Source organism: Bos grunniens, chromosome 8 (genome assembly GCF_055505025.1).
Source record: "Bos grunniens cultivar Pamir isolate PY7600 chromosome 8, Bosgru_T2T1.0, whole genome shotgun sequence".
Taxonomy (NCBI): domain Eukaryota; kingdom Metazoa; phylum Chordata; class Mammalia; order Artiodactyla; family Bovidae; genus Bos; species Bos grunniens.
In genome coordinates, this window is record NC_141172.1 from 38,158,377 (window position 1) to 38,174,828 (window position 16,452).

At 38.8% G+C, this 16,452-nt stretch overlaps 1 protein-coding gene across 2 annotated transcripts in view; it reads right to left on the reverse strand.

Annotated features, from left to right (window-relative positions):
- Nucleotides 1-1,475: 1,475 nt before the first annotated feature.
- Nucleotides 1,476-16,452, reverse strand: part of RCL1 (RNA terminal phosphate cyclase like 1) — a 185,552-nt gene continuing 170,575 nt past the window's right edge. For both annotated transcript variants that reach the window (XM_086415248.1, XM_086415251.1), the window contains one exon: nucleotides 1,476-1,912. In XM_086415248.1, the coding sequence (XP_086271374.1) occupies nucleotides 1,675-1,912 (238 nt within the window). In that variant the 3' untranslated portion in view covers nucleotides 1,476-1,674. The remainder of the gene's footprint in view (nucleotides 1,913-16,452) is intronic.

The following is a 16,452-nucleotide window of genomic DNA, read 5'->3' on the forward strand; positions in this document are numbered from 1 at the left end:
GTCAAAGAATTAATTAAATCCTGCAGTCCTTCTGTTTATAAAAAATGATTGTTATTATTCACTAAATTACTCTAGTTTTATCTGTTCAGGAAAAAGAAGCCCTTAAGGCTACAGCGATCTTGCCTCACTTGATTGCTTCCAGAGAGTCAAGTAGTGAGAGTGTTGAAAATTGTGCTTTCTTCATTAAGTAAGAATAATTGGAGCCTATTATACAGAGTGAAGTAAGCCAGAAAGAAAAACACCAATACAGTATACTAACGCATATATATGGAATTTAGAAAGATGGTAACAATAACCCTGTGTACGAGACAGCAAAAGAGACACTGATGTATAGAACAGTCTTATGGACTCTGTTGCAGAGGGAGAGGGTGGGAAGATTTGGGAGAATGGCATTGAAACATGTAAAATATCATGTATGAAACGAGATGCCAGTCCAGGTTCAATGCACGATGCTGGATGCTTGGGGCTGGTGCACTGGGACGACCCAGAGGGATGGTATGGGGAGGGAGGAGGGAGGAGGGTTCAGGATGGGGAACACATGTGTACCTGTGGCAGATTCATTTTGATATTTGGCAAAACTAATACAATATTGTAAAGTTTAAAAATAAAATAAAATAAAAGAATAATCGATGATTAATCAGAATGTGTAATTTCCTTTGTCTTTGGAAAAAGGCAACTAGATGTGTTTTGAAGAAACAATTTCATTTTCAGGAAGAATTCCACTAAGCTAGGACAAGAAATGTCAAACTTGTGCTGTAGCATCCCTTTTATCCATCCAGACAAAGCTAGTTAAAATTTCTGTAATTGAAATTACCCCATCTTTCTCTGTTATTGACTAACTCTCTAATCCCTCATATCTATACATCTCTTAAGCTGAATCTTAAAAACAGGAAAAATGTGGAGAAAGGCCCCTATTAATGTAAAAATTTAAAAATTTTCCTAACTAGTTTTCTTTAAATCTGTTACTTGCTTGTTCTCTGAGCTATTGGCTCTTCTTTCCTACAGCTTAAAGGTTTTGCAAATCTGTCTAGCTTGAACTCAGATTTTACTTATCCCTTGCCTTTGCTTTTTACATTAAAACAAATACAAAATTTCCTGAGAAGTTTTTTCATTTTGAAAAAATAGAAACCTCTGCTTCGAAACTTTTGTCTTAAATCAATTTCTTTTTTAAACGAAGGCTTATTTTTGTGGAGATCGACAACATAGTACAGTTCAAAACCACAAGGAACTTCTTTTCTTGAGTCACCTTTTCTTACCAAATAGCAGTTCTTACTAACTGATTTCCTTTCAGGGCACATTTTACTCACTGATTACAAGCTCCTAAAAACAAGTGGTGTGTTCGTGTGAGCGTGTGTGTGTAAAATCCAAAATCAGAAACTGACCTACAATGGGATCAATTCTTACTTGGCCAGACACCCAGCATAGTCATAATCAGGAATTATCATTAGTGATATTGTATGTTCTTTAAAAGAAATATGACACATAACTGAGATATTTTATTGTTTTCATTAGTCTAATTAGAAAAATAGAATATTTTTCACACATGCAAATAATACTGTTTATTCTAGAAGTCAGTAGGATTCTCTTTTGAAGCATTTGAATTAATCTGTTTACATGCTGTTCCTTATAGCAAATTAGATCATTGTTCTGGATTCTTCACCCCCTCCCTCTGCCTCATGAAAATCTAATGAGAGTTAATTCCCGAAACCACTGACGTTGGGTATAGTCATGTATGTGACTTGCTTCGGCCAACTGAATAACAGCAAATATGAGTACAAACCTTACGTGAGTGGTTTGACTTGGCCTCTTCTGCTTGGTGATCCAACAGGAAAAGAATGCATTGATACCTTGTGTAGCTAACGGGATTTTGAGAACACATGCAGCACAGTTGACCTTGGCCGGTCTAGGTGACCTGCAAAAACAAGGCAGTGCTAGCTCATCTATGAACCATGATCAAGGAAAACTAATTCTTGTTTTTTATGAGCCACTGAGTTGTGAAAATGTTACTTAGCTTTAGTGTAACAACAGCTGATAAAAATATGCCATATTTTGGTGTGCTCAGTGGCATACACCTATTTGAAAACTGACCGACAGAATCAATCCTTACATTAACTCTTAGTCCCACAATCTGCAATGACCAGGAGCTTTGGAGACTCAAATAATCAAGCACATCCCAATAACTACTGTTTCTTGCTACTACCAATGGGGAGCCCAGACAAGCTGGAAACACTAGATAAACTTCCATAAGAAAACTGGAGAAGAGAAACAGAATAGTCAACCAAAATGTGCAAAAATCTTAGCTTCCGTAAGAGTCCAACAGAAATAACAAGAGCAGAAAGAAGATTTATATCTAACCAAGATTGCAATCTGCCTTCCACTCCACTGGCCAAAGAATCAGCAACGTAGTCCAAACTGTGACTTTTCCTCTGGGTTTCAGAGGACCTGGAGTGTTTTACTCTGCCAGCATTTCCTCCTTTCTCCTGTTTCATTTGTAGCTAGCCACATTAGTATGTTTTCACCCAGAGCACAGTGCAGTAAGCAGGGAATCTTGGAGACTGGGGAGGGGGTTTATCGTGGTCTCTCTCCGGTTTTGTTAGAGGAGCAGCACAGAAAGGAATAAAGGGTAGGGTATATACTGAGATGTTTATTTTCAGAGACACACTTTTACATGTACATTCTTGACACATTCCCCAAAAGATCATAATAATAGTTATACATTTCTGCTAGTTGCAGTTAGTGATGCAATTCTTGGCAACAGTCCAGATAAAAATTAATTTATATAGTACTTTTTGGTTTAAAAATAAAGCATTTTGTTATTATCTTGATTAACTATAAAATTCTCCTCTCATCTTCCTATCATAATTTCAGTGTATTTCTTTGTATACATGATTTCTATTATATATACTGCAAGAATTTTTTAATATGGCTATAAAATAATTTTTTATATGGCTAGTGTTGTTCAGTTGCTCAGTCATGTCCAACTCCTTGCGATCCCATGGACTGCAGCATGCCAGGCTTCCCTGTCCTTCATCATCTCCTGGAGCTTGCTCAAACATGTCCATTGAGTTGGTGATGCCATCCAACCATCTTATCCTCTGTTGTCCCTTTCTCCTGCCTTCAATCTTTACCAGCATCGGGGTCTTTTCTAATGAGTCTGCTTTTCACATCAGGTGGCCAAGTATTGGAGTATTGGAGCTTCAGCTTCAGCATCAGACCTTTCAGTGAATATTCAGGCTTGATTTCCTTTAGGATTGACTGATGTGATCTCCTTGCAGTCCAAGAAACTCCCAAGAGTCTTCTCCAACACCACAGTACAAAAGCAATAATTCTTCAGCCCTCAGCCTTCTTTATGGTCCAACTTTCACATCCATACATGACTCCTGGAAACAGAAATAGCTTTGACTAGACAGACCTTCATTAGCAAAGTAATGGCTCTGCTTTTTAATACTCTGTCTAGGTTGGTCATAGCTTTTCTTTCAAGGAGCAAGCATCTTTTAATTTCATGGTTGCAGTCACTATCTGCAGTGATTTTGGAGCCCAATAAAATAAACTCTCTCACTGTTTCCATTGTTTCCCCACCTATTTGCCATGAAGTGATGGGACCAGAGGCCATGATCTTCATTTCTTGAATGTTGAGTTTTAAGCCAGCTTTTTCACTCTCCTCTTTTACTTTCAAGAGGCTCTTTAGTTCTTCTTTGCTTTCTGCCATAAGGGTGGTGTCATCTGCACATCTGAGGTTACTGATACTTCTTCTTGCAATTTTGATTCCAGCTTGTGCTTCATCCAGCCTGGCATTTTGTTTGATGTACTTTACATATAAGTCAAATAAGCAGGGTGTCGATATACAGCCTTGATATACTCCCTTCCCAATTCCCAGTCCATTGTTCCATGTTTGGTTCTATCTGTTGCTTCTTGACTGGCCTACAGGTTTCTCAGGAGGCAGGTGAGGTGGTCTGATATTACCATCTCTTGAAAAATTTTCCACAGTTTGTTGTGATCCACACAGTCAAAGGCTTTAGCATAGTCAATGAAGTAGAGGTAGATGTTTTTTGTTGCACCGTGTTTCTGCTTCCACCCCAGTGACTTACCTAACATTTTTCCTCTAGGACCATCTGGATTACACACAGTGTTGTTTTTTTCATAATCCTTATATGAAATGGCTGCCTAATCTCCCACTCAGCCCTAATCAAATTAACCATTTCCTACTGTTGGATTTTTATGCTGTGAACAATTTTTCACCATTACAAATAATTTTAACAAATTGCATATTTTTATCACATATTTTTAAATCTTTTGATTATTTCCTTAGCATAATTTTCCAGAAGATCCTACTGGGACAAAGGATATGATATTTTTAAATCAATTGATTTCTAGAAGACTTTTATGAAACCAAAGGTAATTAATGAGAGTACTACTTTTACTCTTTTCTGCTGCTGCTGCTGCTAAGTCGCTTCAGTCATGTCTGACTCTTAGCGACCCCATGGACTGCAGCCCACCAGGCTCCTCCGTCCATGGGATTCTCCAGGCAAGAACACTGGAGTGGGTTGCCATTTCCTTCTCCAATGCATGAAAGTGAAAAGTGAAAGTGAAGTCGCTCAGTCGTGTCTGACTCTAGCGACCTCATGGACTGCAGCCTACCAGGCTCCTCTGTCCATGGGATTCTCCAGGCAAAAGTACTGGAATGGGTTACCATTTCCTTCTCCAATGCATGAGAGTGAAAAGTCAAAGTGAAGCCACTCAGTCGTGTCCAACTCTAGCGACCTCATGGACTGCAGCCTACCAGGCTCCTCCATCCATGGGATTTTCCAGGCAAGAGTACTGAAGCAGCAAATGTTAAATATTATTATGAGTGTTGCTTTGTTTTGTAGCTAAACAAACAGAAGTAAAAAGGTACTTCATTATCAACTGTTCATTTAAAAGTGGAACATTTTCCCAAGTTGATTAATTAGATCAGTTCCTCTTCTCAATATCCAGTTACTTTACCACAAATGAACAGAAGTAGGTTTCACATAGTGCCAATCAACAGGAAAAATATACTGATTGCTTCTTTTTTATGTGAATGCTTTATGTGGGTTCGTCTATGGATTTGCACATAAGACTGTTCTCACATTATGAATCTGTAAATTGGGAGCATCCTTATTTTAAGAAAACTGTGGCAGTCTTTCTGAAAATAATTGCTAGAACATTTTTACCAGATTTACCTTGATCCAAAAGCTTTGAGTTTGTAGAGGAATCTAATCAACTTAGCAAATCAGCCAAAAACAACACTGCATGACAGATCAAATTCCATCTGAACAAATATCACACAGACTGGGTAATTTCAGAGGACAGAAGTAGGACCAATAAGGGGAAGCTGAAGGGAGACAAGACTTTTGCTGGTGATAGGAAGACTTTTCTAACAATTAGCTCAAGTTCGAATTGGTTATGAGCTGTCCTCCGAGGAGCAAGTTTCTATCACTCTCCTCCAGCAAGGATGTCAGGAATAGTTTGGGGTACTGTATAGGTATAGGGGAGGCCTGTTGGGGAGCAGCATGCATAGCTTCTAAAGTTCCTGTGACTCTGTTTTCCATAGAGCAGCCCTTGGACCTGGACCTCTTGGTCCCAGGAATAGGGACTGATTTGTACAAGAGAAGGAAAGAGGAAGAACCTGTCTTGCTCTTCTTGTGGGTGGGGCTGACCCTAGCCAGAATTTTGAAATAGTCAGACTTTATCGTTGGCAATTTCCCACTTCCCTTTCTGCACGTTTGCTTCCAGTCTTGTCCAGACCTCAGCCTCCAAGCAGGACCACTTCTACTACATCACTCCTCTGTCTCCAACCATTTCAGACGTCCCATTCTTTTAATACAGCTAACCTCAGCTAAATGTTGAAAAGAAAGTAATTTGTTAAAACCATTTCACTCTAAAATGTGAATGATACCCCCATGGCCTTCCTAGGCAGATATGAGTTTTCAAAACAACGTGTTTTTAAAACCGGTGATATCTTTAACTGACAACACATGGTAAATTAAATGTCAAAAAATAACCCTTCTAGAATTCAAACTTAAGCACCAGGACTTACTGTCTGGTCAATAATTAAGAAATTATTAAGCCACTCTGTGCTTCGATATTCTTATCTGTAAATGAGGAAGATATATTATTAAAATACAAAATGTACATAACCTACCTACCATAATGTTTGACATATATCTTTGTAAATGTTATTTCTTCTTCTCCCCTCTGCAGTATCCCAGACAGAAGTAATCACAGATTTCCTGCTCTTCTGTCTGTTAATTCAATGTCCATAACACTTATTCCTTGGGCTGGAAAATAAGTATCCAAATCAGAGAATAGGCAGTTGAGATCCCAATGTAAAAGGAGAACTTTCTCAAGTTCACTGCTTCTATCATTTTCTATTGCATTATTTCCTACCGTTACACTTTTTGTATTTTTCCATTCTCTTTCATGTTCATTTTCCTATTTTTGTTTGATTGATTGCTGGACTGAGGGGTTAAATTTTGATTTGAAAGTGTGCTTATTTTCAACATCCTTATTTTCTATAATGTAAGGCTACACATTTCATTCTGGGTAGCAATTTGATGATTAATGTAAACCACAGACTTTATAAAGTAATGCTTCTGCGTCCATTTATCTTTACATATTTTGTAATTTCCATTTTCTTCTTAAGAGTTGTTTAGTAATGTGTTTTAATGTTTTTTAATGTATGGCTTTGGTGGATATTATTGCTTGGTTCCTGAAGAGTCTTACTGTCTCTATATTCATATAATAACAAATGTAGCACTTCAGGCATTAGAAGGCAGCAGCCATCTGAGGCTCTCTCTCCCCTCTCTATCTTCTCTCTACATTTAGATCTATTTAGATCACTATAAGTGAAACCAACTCTTAAAAGTTAATATTTAAGTACATTTAATATTAAATGAAAGGATGCCTGATTAAAGCTATTTTAAAAGTAAATAACACAGTATAGTGCTTTCAGTAAACAACAGCAATGGGTGTCCATTGGAAAGATATCCTGTAACAATAAACCATGTTCTGTTAATGAGGTGAAAAATGATGTACCTGTAATTAAAACTAAAGTACGCTAAACCAGAAAAATAAAACTCCTTTTTTTGTGTGTAATGCAACATCATCACCGATGAAAAACATTTATCTTCACACAGCTAAAATTTGGCAATGTCTTATTAGTGGTTTAAACCAGGGAAGTATAATTATGTAACTGTTATTTTTACAGCCGCATTTGGGAGTTCTCTGATGATATAAGATTACCTTATCAAAATGAGATAGGAGAGCTAACATCCTCCCAAATAGGGTGACTTGTTTACTTATTTTAAAGTGTTTCTTTTCCCCACAGTTACTGGATAGCAAGTTAGCAGCTGTATTAATGTTAAAATCAATTATGCACCTTCATATTTGACCATAATGCACCTTCACATTTGGGTCCTTTAAGGTGACCGAATGCTGTGGTTAGCCCTAGAGTGGGGGTTTCCCAAGACACGGAACTTTCAGTGCTAAAATGGGGACAGTCCCAGACAAACGAAGACGATTCTACATATTTCCCACCAAAAAGTCACGGCATTATCCAGCACTGATCTTATAAGCAGGCAGATTAAGTAACTGTCATTGACTTTGTACAATTTAAGGGCTACCAGAAAGGCCTTTCTGTCTCTCAAATTACTGGCAGACTCTAATACCACTACCCGCTTGACTAACCTGCAATTTCCAGGGTTAGAGTCATTCCTTATGTTATTTTCCTTTTCAACTAGAATTAGACATCAAAGGCCCTGGCATTATCTTTAGAAGGCCTTTGTTACAAAGCCCAAACCTGGACAGGAAGATGCTTTTAGGACTTTCTTCTTATCTCAAAACCCAAAGAACCCTTTGAAAAAACATAAAAAACCAGTCTGGTGAGGGTGACACAAAATTATTGGGTTGGCCAAAAGTTCCATAACACAGAAAAACCGAAACAAACTTTTTGGCCAACACAGTATTTGGACGTTTCCCTCCATATTGCAGCTGCCTCCTTCATGTTGTCAGTATCTTCATTCTCTCTCTCGTGTCTCCTCTAACAAACCTTCTCCCAGAACTGAGGGACACAATGGACTTGCACTAAATTATAGGGTTTAGAATGAGCTTTACACTATCATCAAGTTGAAAGAGTTACCTCGTCCAAGGACATATGCATTTTAAGTGGGACTAAAGCTTCTATTGTCTTAAGTCAAAGAAAACAGAAACAAAGGGAGAAATTTCAGGCATAGGTACAGGTAGCAGAAAATTTGCAGTGGCCCAGATTCACTCAGGAAACTACCTCCTCCACCCCTGAGTAATGCAGAGGGTACTGTGGAGCTTCTGTATGTAGGAAGGATTCATTAGGGAGATGAGAGAATCCATTCATTTTTTTTTTTAATTTTAAATTTAATTTTATTTTTAAACTTTACAAAATTGTATTAGTTTTGCCAAATATCAAAATGAATCTGCCACAGGCATACATGTGTTCCCCATCCTGAACCCTCCTCCCTCCTTCCTCCCCATACCATCCCTCTGGGTCATCCCAGTGCACTAGCCCCAAGCATCCAGTATCGTGCATCGAACCTGGTCTGGCAACTCATTTCATACATGATATTATACATGTTTCAATGCCATTCTCCCAAATCTTCCCACCCTCTCCCTCTGCAACAGAGTCCATAAGACTGTTCTATACATCAGTGTCTCTTTTGCTGTCTCGTACACAGGGTTATTGTTACCATCTTTCTAAATTCCATATATATGCATTAGTATACTGTATTGGTGTTTTTCTTTCTGGCTTACTTCACTCTGTATAATAGGCTCCAGTTTCATCCACCTCATTAGAACCGATTCAAATGTATTCTTTTTAATGGCTGAGTAATACTCCATTGTATATATGTACCACTGCTTTCTTATCCATTCATCTGCTGATGGACATCTAGGTTGCTTCCATGTCCTGGCTATTATAAACAGTGCTGCGATGAACATTGGGGTACACGTGTCTCTTTCCCTTCTGGTTTCCTCAGTGTGTATGCCCAGCAGTGGGATTGCTGGATCATAAGGCAGTTCTATTTCCAGTTTTTTAAGGAATCTCCACACTGTTCTCCATAGTGGCTGTACTAGTTTGCATTCCCACCAACAGTGTAAGAGGGTTCCCTTTTCTCCACACCCTCTCCAGCATTTATTGCTTGTAGACTTTTGGATCACAGCCATTCTGACTGGCGTGAAATGGTACCTCATAGTGGTTTTGATTTGCATTTCTCTGATAATGAGTGATGTTGAGCATCTTTTCATGTGTTTGTTAGCCATCTGTATGTCTTCTTTGGAGAAATGTCTATTTAGTTCTTTGGCCCATTTTTTGATTGGGTCATTTATTTTTCTGGAGTTGAGCTGTAGGAGTTGCTTGTATATTTTTGAGATTAGTTGTTTGTCAGTTGCTTCATATGCTATTATTTTCTCCCATTCTGAAGGCTGCCTTTTCACCTTGCTAATAGTTTCCTTTGATGTGCAGAAGCTTTTAAGTTTAATTACGTCCCATTTGTCTATTTTTGCTTTTATTTCCAATATTCTAGGAGGTGGGTCATAGAGGATCCTGCTGTGATGTATGTCAGAGAGTGTTTTGCCTATGTTCTCCTCTAAGAGTTTTATAGTTTCTGGTCTTATGTTGAGATCTTTAATCCATTTTGAGTGTATTTTTGTGTATGGTGTTAGAAAGTGTTCTAGTTTCATTCTTTTACAAGTGGTTGACCAGATTTCCCAGCACCACTTGTTAAAGAGATTGTCTTTAATCCATTGTATATTCTTGCCTCCTTTATCAAAGATAAGGTGTCCATATGTGCATGGATTTATCTCTGGGCTTTCTATTTTGTTCCATTGATCTATATTTCTGTCTTTGTGCCAGTACCATACTGTCTTGATAACCGTGGCTTTGTAGTAGAGCCTGAAGTCAGGTAGGTTGATTCCTCCAGTTCCATTCTTCTTTCTCAAGATAGCTTTGGCTATTCGAGGTTTTTTGTATTTCCATACAAATTGTGAAATTATTTGTTCTAGCTCTGTGAAGAATACTGTTGGTAACTTGATAGGGATTGCATTGAATCTATAAACTGCTTTGGGTAGTATACTCATTTTCACTATATTCATTCTTCCAATCCATGAACATGGTATATTTCTCCATCTATTAGTGTCCTCTTTGATTTCTTTCACCAGTGTTTTATAGTTTTCTATATATAGGTCTTTAGTTTCTCTAGGTATATATTCCTAAGTATTTTATTCTTTCCGTTGCAATGGTGAATGGAATTGTTTCCTTAATTTCTCTTTCTGTTTTCTCATTATTTGTGTATAGGAATTTAAGGGATTTCTGTGTGTTGATTTTATATCCTGCAACTTTACTATAGTCATTGATTAGTTCTAGTAATTTTCTGGTGGAGTCTTTAGGGTTTTCTATGTAGAGGATCATGTCATCTGCAAATAGTGAGAGTTTTACTTCTTCTTTTCCAATTTGGATTCCTTTTATTTCTTTTTCTGCTCTGATTGCTGTGGCCAAAACTTCCAAAACTATGTTGAATAGTAATGGTGAAAGTGGGCACCCTTGTCTTGTTCCTGACTTTAGAGGAAATGCTTTCAATTTTTCACCATTGAGGATAATGTTTGCTGTGGGTTTGTCATATATAGCTTTTATTATGTTGAGGTATGTTCCTTCTATTCCTGCTATCTGGAGAGTTTTTATCATAAATGGGTGTTGAATTTTGTCAAAGGCTTTCTCTGCATCTATTGAGATAATCATATGGTTTTTATTTTTCAATTTGTTAATGTGGTGTATTATATTGATTGATTTGTGGATATTGAAGAATCCTTGCATCCCTGGGATAAAGCCCACTTGGTCATGATGTATGATCTTTTTAATGTGTTGTTGGATTCTGATTGCTAGAATTTTGTTTAGGATTTTTGCATCTATGTTCATCAGTGATATTGGCCTGTAGTTTTCTTTTTTTTGTGGGATCTTTGTCAGGTTTTGGTATTAGGGTGATGGTGGCCTCATAGAATGAGTTTGGAAGTTTACCTTCCTCTGCAATTTTCTGGAAGAGTTTGAGCAGGATAGGTGTTAGCTCTTCTCTAAATTTTTGGTAGAATTCAGCTGTGAAGCCGTCTGGACCTGGGCTTTTGTTTGCTGGAAGATTTTTGATTACAGTTTCAATTTCCGTGCTTGTGATGGGTCTGTTAAGGTTTTCTATTTCTTCCTGGTCGAGTTTTGGAAAGTTGTATTTTTCTAAGAATTTGTCCATTTCTTCCTCATACTCAAAATATGGCTAACTTAAGCAAAACTCATGATGACAATTTAAGGGTTTAATTATTGTATATGATGTCAATTTTATAGCAAAAAGCATTGAGAGACAGCATTTAGAGCAATAAAATAAGGATATAATATTAATAGAAGCCATAAAAAATTATGCAAAAATTCTGAATGCATGTTCCAATATAGTGATAAATACCTAAAGAAGAAACATAGAAATGTAACCATAATCAAGATTCAACCAAGATTTTAATCATCTGTTTTCAAACTTTACAAAAAAGATAGAGCATTAATAAGGATACTACATATGAATACTTTATTATATTGCTCAGTGCCTCTTAAATAAAGGTTTTTATGGCAAATTCCCAGAGAAGGCAATGGCACCCCACTCTAGTACTCTTGCCTGGAAACTCCCATGGACGGAGGAGCCTGTTAGGCTGCAATCCATGGGGTCGCTAAGAGTCGGACACGACTGAGCAACTTCACTTTCACTTTTCACTTTCATGCATTGGTGAAGGAAATGGCAACCCACTCCAGTGTTCTTGCCTGGAGAATCCCAGGGACGGAGGAGCCTGGTGGGTTGCCATCTCTGGGGTCCCACAGAGTCGGACATGACTGAAGCGACTTAGCAGCAGCAGCAGCAGCAGCACGGCAAATTACTCTCAGAGTTCACACCCCACACAAAATTTTTTCTCCTGATAAACAGATACTCTTTGTCATCTATACCAAAATTTATAACTATTTCAGAAAGATTTTAAAATACAAAATCCATGTAGTTCCTGTTTTGTTGAGGCCACTAGAAAGCTCAGGGCCAGACTTTGATCTTGATAGTGTCATTCTCTTCAGCTACAACTTTTTAGTATAATATTAATTTTCTCCTTCTCACTTGAATTTCTGCCTTTTAACCTGTATTACTGCTTGTTAGTAACAATGCATCTGTCCTTTTATCTTAGGCCACCTCATACTCTTTTTTGAAAGCGTATGTGTGCTCTGTTGCTCAGTTGTATCCCACTCTTTGCGATACCCTGGGACTGTAGCCTGCCAGGCTTCTCTGTCCATGGAATTTTCCAGGCAAGAATACTGGAGCAGGTTGTATATACTGGAGTAGCCATTTCCTACTCCAGGGGATTTTTCCAACTTAGGGACCAAATCTGCTTCTCTGTACCTCCTGCATTGGCAAGCAGATTCTTTACCACTGTGCCACCTTTTTGAAAGTATATTATATGAAATAAATTAGTATAAATGCAGATCTGAACACAGTATCTAATAAAATAGAACAAATTGTACAGACCTGTTTTAAAACCCTGGCCATCCTCAGAATGGGCTCTTTTAAGACTGGGCAGAACCAGAAACCCCACTCCAGTACTCTTGCCTGGAAAATCCCATGGATGGAGGAGCCTGGTGGGCTGCAGTCCATGGGGTTGATAGAGTCGGACACGACTGAGCGACTTCACTTTCACTTTTCACTTTCATGCATTGGAGGAGGAAATGGCAACCCACTCCAGTGTTCTTGCCTGGGGAATCCCAGGGATGGGGAAGCCTGGTGGGCTGCCGTCTATGGGGTCGCACAGAGTTGGACACAACTGAAGCGAGTTAGCAGCAGCAGAACCAGAAAGGCATCCCTGGGGCTGATGCTCTTAAAAGACTCCTCATCATCTGCATAAACCAGTATCAAAGAGACAGCACAGTCCTGGGTCAGATGTGAGATCCCTTCACTAACCTTGTCATATAATCCCTTCTGCTCTGGTTTGAATCCAAATCTCTGACAGGCCTTGTGTGCATGCAGTGGTCCATCTTCCTCCCCGTTCCTGGCTTACTATCTGTACTTTGACTATACAGCACCGATCTTTTTCCAACATTTACTAGAATCCTTATTAAGAACCATTCTCACCTAGCAAATCCAGCAAGCTGGATAATTCCTCTAAGGGCCTATTCTCTTTCACTGCCAAGATCTGATCAAGCCAGTCTGGGTCCTGGTACCTCAGGGGTCAGATTTAAAGTCACAGGGGAATAAAGGAAATTCAAAATGCAAGCTTTCTTCCCGTGTCTCTTTCAATACAATGTGGATTATAAAAAAGCACTTCATAATTATAAAAATGTAATAGTTCTCTGAAGTGGTATATAACTAAAAAAAAAAAAAAGACAGGTAGAAATGCTACTAATGTCTCAAAAATCTGTGCAAATAAAAAAAAATTACAAACTATCTTAGCCTCAATATCTATCTCCAGTTAAAAGCATAACTTTCCAAATTTCTTTTGTATATCTCATTAATTCACTTATCAAAGAGTTATTGAGCATTTGTTATGTGTCAGATCTGGTCTGGGCCTGGAGATACAAGGGTGAAGGAGAAAAAAAGAGCTTACTGTTCAGTGGAGGAGGCAATTCTACTTATAAAATTAATAAATAGAGGATGTTGTAGAAGTACAGACAAGAATACCCTGTCTTACAGGAATGGGATGAATTTCCTGAGTAAGGAGACCTGAAGTCAATGATTAAGGGCACGACAGAAGCTGTTGTGGGCAAGAGAGGTAATGAACTAGAAGTGGGAGCTGATAGAGATGAGAGAGGGGTTTCCTAAGTGGCTCAGTGGTAAAGGATCCGCCTGCCAAGCAGGAGATGCAAGTTTGATCAATGGATCAGGAAGATCCCCTGGAGAAGGAAATGGCAGCCCTCTCCAGTATTCTTGCCTGGGAAATCCCATGGACAGAGGAACCTGGCAGGCTATAATACACGGGGTCTCAAAAGAGTCAGACATAACTTACCAACTAAAGAGTAACAACAGCAACAGAGATGGAAAGAAGAAGACAGATGTGAGAGTTAAAGATGAGGTAAAACTGATGAGATTTGATGACTACACAGTAAGGTGTGGGCAGGGAGGAGGCGGGGTTTGGTTCTGACAGAGGTTGGTGCCATTCACTGTGACAGGCAATATACGAGGAGCACAGCTAGGAGGGATTATGAAACATTGAGAGAGCTATGTTTCTACATGGTAGAGGAGAGAGAAGAGGGAGGGAGAAGAAGGGGTAAGGAAAAGGGGGAAGGTAGAAAAACTGAAGACTGATGACCCCAGGTTAGTGACATCACTACTGACCACAGAAGCTAGAGGGAAAAACGAAGATGGCTCCACACATACACCTGCCTATTCTTATTAGAGTCAGCTGGTTACTGACTGTACACCTTTATACCTGAAGACCTAAATGATTCCATTTGCCTAGGTTGGAAGCAAGTTAAGTGGCCTGGAGAAAATTTTGGTAAAATCATCTTCTTGGCCCAGTTCTCCTGGACCCACCACTCATGGAAAGGAGGTATGATAATCCAAAAAGGAAAATAGAAAAATAGGGATTCTCTGGCCACCTTGGAGTTACAGCCCATAGACCTTCATTTCTTTAGTTCTTACTTGGTTGTCTAAGGGTCGCTATAGGATACACTTCTTCCTCAAATAGAGGCTTTGGGCCCCTCTCAGTGCAGCAGCATGTAGGGAACTAGATGACCAAGAGGTAGATTAGTGTGCCACAAATAGGCTGGATGAAGCAAACTAATGCCAACAGTTCAAGAAAAACTGTTGGACTCAAAGGAATGGAAATAGTATAGAGAGAATGAACATGATCCTAACTCCCATATAGGGAAAGGCCTTTATAACTCCCAATTTAAACTGTCCCAATCCGTTTGATTTGTGCAGTAAAACTAGCTGGAGTATAAGTAAAAATGTTCAGTTCCTAGAGGCATTTGACAAGTCCCAGAAGTGGAAAAACCAATCACATTTCTATTTTTGACCTCCTGACAGCAGACCTAGGTAGCTGGAAGTAAAGAAGGCCTGGTCTCTAATTCAGAGCACCCAATCAGAGTCCCACTGGGAAAGGGCTCAGGACAGACAGTAGGGTGTTTCTGAGGGGAAGGGAAAAAAAAAGGTAGCCTTGCACCCAAACGTGGAGACAGTGTTTATTCAAAGTAGATGTGGATAGAGAAGTATGGTTGTTGTTGTTGTTGTTTTTTAATCCTACTACCTTCTGAACTCTGGAGACGTTAGTCCAAATTAGTCCAAACATCACTGAAAATTATTCCTTAATCACTAAAAGATTCAGATTATTGAAATGCTTGATGAGTCAATGAGTGCTATTTCCTGTAATTTATAGAGTGCCTCTCTGTAAACTACCAGACCTTGAACAGGCTTAGTCATGGGTCCATGGGCTAGTAAAGAACTGTATAATCTATGGCTTCTCAGAGTCTAGAGCAAATAACAGGTGCTCTCTGTGTTAGGTTTGACACAGGGAAAGTAGAGTAATCGCCTGCCAGGTTCAGACCAGTGTTCCTTCCTCAAGTTGTTTTTTTTTTTTTCCTAACACTTCTCTGTGCAATTAACCCAACACAGAAAGTGAATCCTTTCAAGATGAGCTTCTAGAGAGACCTTTGCCATTTTCCTCTAAGAACCTATCCTTTGCCAACTTTTTCTAAGAGAACATATTAATCTATTTCAGGGAACCAGAAAAGACAGCTGGAGAAGGGGTAGATGTAGGACGGCCTTCAAAGTAGGTCCAGACTCAGATTCAGAAAGAAGGCCGTCACTTTTCCAGTTATCAGTTTTCTCACCTAAATGTCTGTACTAGACTACTAATTTAGGGTCCCCGGAGTGGTACTATACAGGGGCCTTGGAATGATGCTGTTGCTATGACTGAGAATAAAAGCTGACTTTAAGCTTCCCAGAAGCCAGTGTAAAGAGGAAAGCTTGGTAAGAATTGTATGTAGTTAGCTGAGAGAAAGAACTGGGAAATGTCTGAAAGGAAAGAGTTTTTCCTAGTACTGAATTCTGAGACAAATTCTTTGCAGGATACCCTACACTGGGACGCTGAGTGATTTACTGGAGTTGTTTTGCAAGTGCAAAAGCTGAAATAAAGCTGTTTTATCTTGTAGTAACCACTGATTAAGGTAGAAAGCATAATATTCAAATTTAGTTCAGTGAAAGAGATTCTCTTTGGAGTTGAGCTGAGTTGGACCAAGTTAATAGCCTTTCAGGAGTTGGACTTGCCTCAAAGACAGAATTTAAAGTTAATGTAGAAAAATGGATAGACAGTATGTCCTTTGAGTTCTATTTCCTAAATCCATTTCTCTCAAAGGGGGTTTTGATAAAAGCTCTGAAGACCCAGATTATTCTCTCTAGCAAAATC